The 7,378-nt window shown below is 39.3% G+C and overlaps 1 protein-coding gene across 1 annotated transcript in view; it reads left to right on the top strand.

Annotated features, from left to right (window-relative positions):
* Positions 1–7,378, top strand: part of LOC102247602 (guanylate-binding protein 6) — a 36,230-nt gene that overhangs the window by 11,786 nt on the left and 17,066 nt on the right. The window contains 2 exon segments of the mRNA XM_005859416.2: positions 3,092–3,287; positions 6,653–6,780. Coding sequence (XP_005859478.2) covers positions 3,098–3,287; positions 6,653–6,780 — 318 coding nt within the window. The 5' untranslated portion in view covers positions 3,092–3,097.

The raw sequence follows: 7,378 nt of genomic DNA, 5'->3' as shown, positions 1-7,378 counted from the left end.
ATTTTATTCAATAATATTCTAAAGTCTTAAGTTACCAAAGGCTTTGGAAAACTATGTTTCTGGTGAGAAGGCAGGAGGAGGGGATTTTAAAACCGCCACTTTTTTCCTTTAGAGATAACACTTAAGGTTTCTGTTGCCGCTGCAGGCTTCTCTGGCTTTTACAGGGAGAAGAGTGACTGGCCCTTTATCATCAACACATTATCACTGAAAAGCTTTACCACAAAGTCTAATTTGCTTATAAGCTTTCTGCACATAATTTAGCTGATTTTTCATGTCATTATACTGTCCCAGCCTTGCTAACATTTCATAAGTTATTTGAGCATTCAGCCAGGTTTATCCTCTTTAGTGTCTTTAAAAGGCTCTAGTAAATGAAATACCGTGTTCCACAAGGAGAAACAGTTTGGAGGCAAGTTTTTTCCCTGCTGCTGAGCTTTTTTCAAATTTTGACTAACTGTTTCCCAACATTCAAGACCTAATGTACCTTCTTCAGGAAACCAAGGTTTATGTTCTATAATAACATGCAAAAACTGTAAGAGATTACCTTCTGAAACTTTAATCCCTTAAGCATGCAAATCAAAAATCTACAATAGCCGAAACCGGTTTGGCTCAGTGGATAGAGCGTCGGCTTATGGACTGAAAGGTCCCAGGTTCAATTCCGGTCAAGGGCATGTACCTGGGTTGCGGGCACATCCCCAGTAGGAGATGTGCAGGAGGCAGCTGGTCGATGTTTCTCTCTCATCGATGTTTCTAGCTCTCTATCTCCCTTCCTCTCTGTGACAAATCAATAAAATACATTTTTTTAAAAATCTACAATAAAGTTTCTTACTTTTTAAGCCAAATTCTGCCCCATTAGCCTGGCTAAGGAAATGTTCCTACTTACAGATCAAGATTTCTGCAGCTGATCGTGGGCTTTGTGTGTGGTGAAATAACTCCCACCTTTATGGTGAATTCTTTCCCACCTTGCCATTGAATCTTCGTGTTTTTGTTCTAGGCGAAGTCTACTCTTCCAGATTTCCCTTTGAGGTGCCAGATGTGTATGTGTTCTCCCATGTCCCGCGTGGTTCAGGGTTCACGATCTGGAAGAGGAGCCGCACACAAATGAAAGAGACCAGATAATTTGGAAATATTGGGGGGCCAGGCCAAGTCCAACAACTCAAGGGGAAGGACTTCCACCGGTGCCCAGGCCTCACCAGCCTTTTATTCCACTTTGGTTAAACATAAAGCCCTTAGTCAGGCAGGTAATTGCAGTAACAGACAGGCTATCTTAAAGGTCAGTAAATATTAGAAGGATTTACTCTGAGACTATTTGATCAAGAAATAGCTTGAGCCCCCATTGTCAGGACTAGACAATTGGTGCATAACTCAGGCCCTTGCCATGGGTTCAAGGTTCACCAGCATTCCGGAATCCTTGTTTGCACTTCCCTGATAGTGAAGACAATGGGCGGCCTCCCACACTTGTGTGTTACCATTCTGTACAGTGATGAGTCAGGCAGGAACTCTTGCTTTATCTATCACACTGATAAGAAAATGCAGGCTCACAGATGTGAGTCATTTTTAAAGGTCTCACTAACAGAAAGTCATGTGAACCCGGTGTTTGAACCCTGGTAGCCACTCCAGAATCTGTGCTCAGACATCCCAGGTCAGCTCTGGATTTCTCCCTCAGGAATCATCCCTCTCTCCAGCTGTTACTACTGCTCCTGTCCTGCCTGACTCCTACTCATGGGATGTGTCCTCCACATGCTCACAACTGGATCAAGAAATGTCACTGTTCAGTCCAAAGCCAAATCTTCACCTTCATTTAGAACTTTACCTCCCTGCCCTCTTAGACACTCAATTTTTAATTAATACTAACATAGGATTCAGTATGCACCACATGATTTTAAGAGCATTATAAATTTCATCATATATTTAACCTTCCTAATGACCTTAATCACTAACAGGTTGTTATTTTTAGTGTTGCCATTTTATGGAAGAAGAAACTGAGACAGAGAAATGACTCCAGTGCACACAGCTAAGAGAGCATGGAATACATGAATGTTGTGTAGGATTGTCTTTGAGAAAGTACATGGATAAAGCACTTTGACTACTTTCTGTCCCTTGATTGGATGAAATGCCCACTGTGATGAAAAACAGTAAAGTAGGTCCTCTCCCAGCTGTGGGACTCTGGAAGCTCTGAGCACACCCTAAAACACCCTGGCTACAGCCTCTCTTCCCTATCAGCCCAGAAACAAAAGCATGTCCTGTATTCAAGATTAAATAAATGAATTCCTGCATTCATAACTTTATCTGGGTCCTATAAAGATCTGTATTGTGGTGTTTTGAGAGGGAGTCTCATTCTTTGTCTTCTTCTCTCAAAGTCTCCCCTCCTCCAACTGCTACAGCTCCCAGGTCATTTCTCCTCCTCAAGGCCATGGAGCACATTTATTTCTCTTTTTCTGAGAGGCCTATTCTCAACATCCTCTATATAAATTCTGTCCACATTCTCCCTATCTCAGTTCCAGCTTGTTTTCTCCTGAGCACATTTTATCATCTAATATACATATACTATGCATATTGTTTATTTGCTCTCTGTATTGTCTGTCTCCTCCCACTAGAATAGAGCTCCATGTGGCAGGAATTGATATCCATTTTGTTCACTACTTGATACTGAGCACTTAAAACAGTGCCCAGTTCATGTTAGGTGCTCAGAAAACATATGCAGTTAACAAGAAACTAAATTATTCTGAAACTCCAGGTATCTTCTCTGGTCACTCCTCATCTCCTGCATATCCCATTCTGCCTCTGCTTACCCCCAATATGTTAATGTTCTCAAGGATCCATTATCAGTGTTTCATTTTGCTCATTCTATTTCTTTTATGCAGCACATGGGCAAGGTTGTATTAGGGTTTAATTAAAGATCAATATGATAATGTACATAAGGAATCTTTGCCAGGCCTTGACACACTAGGCTAAATATCTTTTAGAAACATGCAAAATGTAGGAGACTGATTTTTAAGTTCTACACACAAAGCTGACATTCATGTGACTTATGTAACCATTAGATATGACTTCGGGACCTTGTGTTGTACTGAGTTGTTCCTTTGGGTTACAGCTCACCATGGCCTCTGGATACACCATGAAGGATCCCATTTGTCTTGTGGAAAATCAGAATAATCAGCTGACAGTAAATCCAACAGCACTGGAGATTCTAGACAAGATCTCTCAGCCTGTGGTGGTGGTGGCCATCGCAGGTCTGTATCGGACAGGAAAATCCTACCTAATGAATCGCCTGGCAGGAAAGAACCATGGTGAGTGTTGTTCTGGGGCAGCGGCCATTTGCTTGGAGGCAGTGACAACACAGGCTGATCACACCTCCTTTCAGGGTCATCTAAAACAAAGCCTAACTTCTTCCAATGAAAAAAAGTTCTAACTGTCATCACCAAATAAAGATCTTAAACCCCACTGTTCCACAAAACTTCACTCTTTGTGCCAATAATAATGGGTTCCCCAGCTCTATCCAAAGATCCACCCATTATTCTTGATCCCATCCACTCTTTCTGCTGAGGAGCTCAGCTCCAGCAATTATTCCCTTCATTTTTCTCCCATGACTTTTGTCCTTAACTTTAGGGCCTTTTCAACTAGGGCACAAATATTGGTCAACATGTCCTGTTTTCAAAAAGTGATGGAAGGCACAACAGACAACAGTATATTCTATGTATCCCATTGCTCAATGGGTCTAACATCCAATATTTTGCTTCATTTTTTAGTAAAACTTTGCTAATTTATACCCTCTTTTCTTTATCTAGTTGTTTCAATATATGAAATATAACACAGAAGAGTGCACAAAACATACATATATATAAAATTAATAAACATAAATTGATGCTCTGTGTAATCACTGTCCATATCAAGAAATAAAACATCACCAGCACCCAAAAGCCCTAGATGTACCCTCTGACACCTCACCAGAGCTCACCAATGTTTTTATTTTCATGGTGCATGCTTTCACTCTTCCTTTTGAAGAGTGGTTTTATAAGTTATGTATGCATTTGTAAGAATAGCTTGAATATATATAAAGGGAAATCCATTCAGGTACTCTTTGGAATCTTGTTTCTTTTGCTCAACAAAAAGTTTAAGTTTTACCTAGTTTGTTATATGTATCTATATTTATTTATTTTCACTATTTTATAGTATGCTATTGTGAGAAGATACTATAATATATTTATGTTTGTTGCTGACCAACATTGGTTTTGTTCTAGTTTTTTTAGTTTTGTGAATGATGCTAACATATCTTCTTGTTTGTATATCTTGGTGCACATGTACACAAACTACCTTGTGTGACAAACCCAGAAATAAAATTACTGGGTCATGGAGTTTATATGTTGTCGTCCTTTCTGGATACTCTCAAATAGCTCTTCAAACTTTATATGCAATGAATATATTTATTAGCAGTAATTGAGAATTCACCATAACCTCACAAAACTTTGGTTAATTTACTTTTTAAAAAATTTGATGATCTGATGTCTGTACAGGTGCATATTATATGCCTTATTACAAATAAGTTTGAGCATCTTATCACATATTAATTTTCTCTTTGCATTTTGTATTTCTTGAGGTCATTTTTCCTTTCTATTGGGTTGCCTTTTTTGTTCTTACTGATTTTTAGAGCAATCTGCCTGTGTCTTGTAATTCATTTCTCTCTATGAAGACCACACACATTTTTATTTTCAAATGTCTTCCTCTGTGTCTCATCAGCTCAGCACCATTAGGAGTTAAACCTCAATACCCTGAAATGCAACAATTAATAGCAATATCTCTCATTGTCCTCTCACTGTGTCTCCTTTCTGTCTCTCTCCTCTCCTTCTCTCCCTTTCTTTCCTTCTCCCTTTCTCCATTTTGCTTCACAATCTTTCCCATTTGCATCCAACAGAACATTTTGTCTTGGTCTTTCCTGTGGAGAAATTCTAGACCACCACTCAAAGGACAACACTTTTCCTTGCCTGTATTAAATTAATTAATTTTTGAGGATTTAAGATTTGAGAAACCAAAGGGAAAGAAAGCAGTTAAGGAGTTTCAACACCATCCTTTTAATTCTACTCAAGATAACATCAGGTAAAAACGAGGTGCTGTTTCATTGCTGAGGAGGTCTCAACCTGCAAAATATTGTAATAACTATGTTTAGTGCAAGGTTGGCCCTTAAAATAGAAGTGGGAACACTTTGCAAAGTATATGACTGTGCAACAGTTATGCTATACAACTGAAATTAATACCATATAATGTTGAAAGTAAACTGTAAATGGCAAAACAACAACATCTGAATTGAGACTCTACCACCCAACTCATATAACAGAATAAAAGAAAAAAGAAGGATTGGTGCCCAGTCAAGATCCAGGAGCAAGATCAGGTCACGACTCTCTCCTCTTGTTGATAACTTCCTTTGTGGGGTTTACCTCTCATAACTGAGAGTGATGCTCTTCAATTACACCTACCTCTTCTCACTGGGAGAACTGGGGGTTCAGATTACTCTGTATTACTAAGCAAACAATCAACTACTATCACCTTGTGTATGAATGCAGGCCATCTCAGGCTTTATACCCTCTCTATGGAGAACTCACTGGATGTGGAAATAGAATGGCCTGAGCCAAGTTGATCCAACCTCCCCAACACATTCCATCATGTCCATATCTAGTCCCCATTAAAGAAAACATTGGCCTATGACGGATGTTAAAAATGTTGAACTGTTTGAAAAGATATATCACACACAGGTCCTTGGGCATATCCCACACATGCTCTCCACCTGTAGGTTTAATCTTTAAAACTCCACTTGTAGTTTTAAAGAGGAGCAACCATATTTAATAGGTGTTTTCTGCCTCAATGTCCATTATATCCTACACCTGAGTCAGTGAAAAAGAAAAAAAAATTCTCCAGATTTTCTTGAAGAAGAGAAAAGAAATGAGAAAAATAAAAGAATAAAAGGGAAGAAAAAAATCCAACAAAGCTGATTATCAGCCCAGTTTCTGGCTGGACACACAAAAAGCTCTCATTGGGTACCTAAAGAATGTTTAATAGAGGGACTCATACAATGGCATAAGCAGGTCACAGAGAACTAATTGAGGATGAGGAAGCACCCAGAGGGTGGCAATTGCAATGGCCAGGTAACTATAATCACTCCTATAGCATGAACCAAAAAGCAGAAAGTGAAACCAGAATGTGACAAAGATCAGCACAATTGGATGGAGCTAAATGAAAGGGCTGTGACCCACTGAGAGGAAGTGAGGCACTGGGACACTGTGGCTCACTAAGGGGAAGCGAGGTGAACACATGCCTGACTTCTAGTTCATGCTGGCATCTCCCACTGGTGGAACTCCATCAGAACCTGAAGGACAAAGGGGCTCTTCAGTGTCAGAAGGAAATATAAAGGTCAATAGAGGTTATAGTAATTCTGTAATGCGACATAGCTTGAGCCATTGATAGTATGGAGTGAGTAGGAAACACACAGTGTTTCTTGAGAAGGTCCTTAATATGGATAAAGATTAGACAAGCTGTACTTGCTGAAATTGAAGAAAACTTCCTCCCAGCCAGGCACTCACATTCTGATAACTTTAACCAATGTAACCTATGGGCTACCTGGCCAATCTGCTGTTACTCTATGCTTTCCCCTCTTCCTTTGCAGGTTTCCTTCTGGGCTCCACAGTGAAGTCTGAAACCAAGGGCATCTGGATGTGGTGTGTACCCCACCCCTTGAAGCCCAACCACGCTCTGGTCCTTCTGGATATTGAGGGCCTGGGTGATGTGGAAAAGGTAAGGCAAAGAGTCTTCTTTGTTTTTGATAATCAACTTACATTTTAATTTGCAAACTTTGTTCAACTTCTATATTTCTCTGAACTACAAATCCACTTAAGAATAATTAGGTTAAATTTTGTTTAGTTGAACTTACTATGTTGAAAACTCAATACTTAATCGGTATATATCTTCTTATTTTTACATTTGGTTGAAAGTTGCAAGATAACAAATACTTATTGGGCATCTGAATTCTAAGATTTTGTCATAATTAGTACAGCTATGAATGATTTAGGAAAAGGCTCAGAGCTTAGTTGGGAGATAAGAAATATGCAGTGTTATCAGTACAGGGTATGATGGATACAAGGAGTGACATATTTAACCAGTCTTCAGGATAAGGAAACCATCCTGGAGAAAGTTATAATTATGGGATCAATACACTCTAGTAGTTAAGGTGTGTGGATTGATGGTTTGAAAGTAGGAAATGCGAAAATGGGTTTCTTTAAAATAACATCTACACTAATAAAAGAGAAACATGGTAATTAGCGTATGACCGCTACCCTTCACATTGGCTAATCAGCATATCCTTATGCAAATTAACTGTCGGCTGGCAGCCATG

The sequence above is a fragment of the Myotis brandtii genome, unplaced genomic scaffold (assembly GCF_000412655.1).
Source record: "Myotis brandtii unplaced genomic scaffold, ASM41265v1 scaffold1257, whole genome shotgun sequence".
Classification (NCBI taxonomy): domain Eukaryota; kingdom Metazoa; phylum Chordata; class Mammalia; order Chiroptera; family Vespertilionidae; genus Myotis; species Myotis brandtii.
Note: the sequence above shows the minus strand (reverse complement) of the source record. Positions and strands in the feature narration are given on the sequence as shown.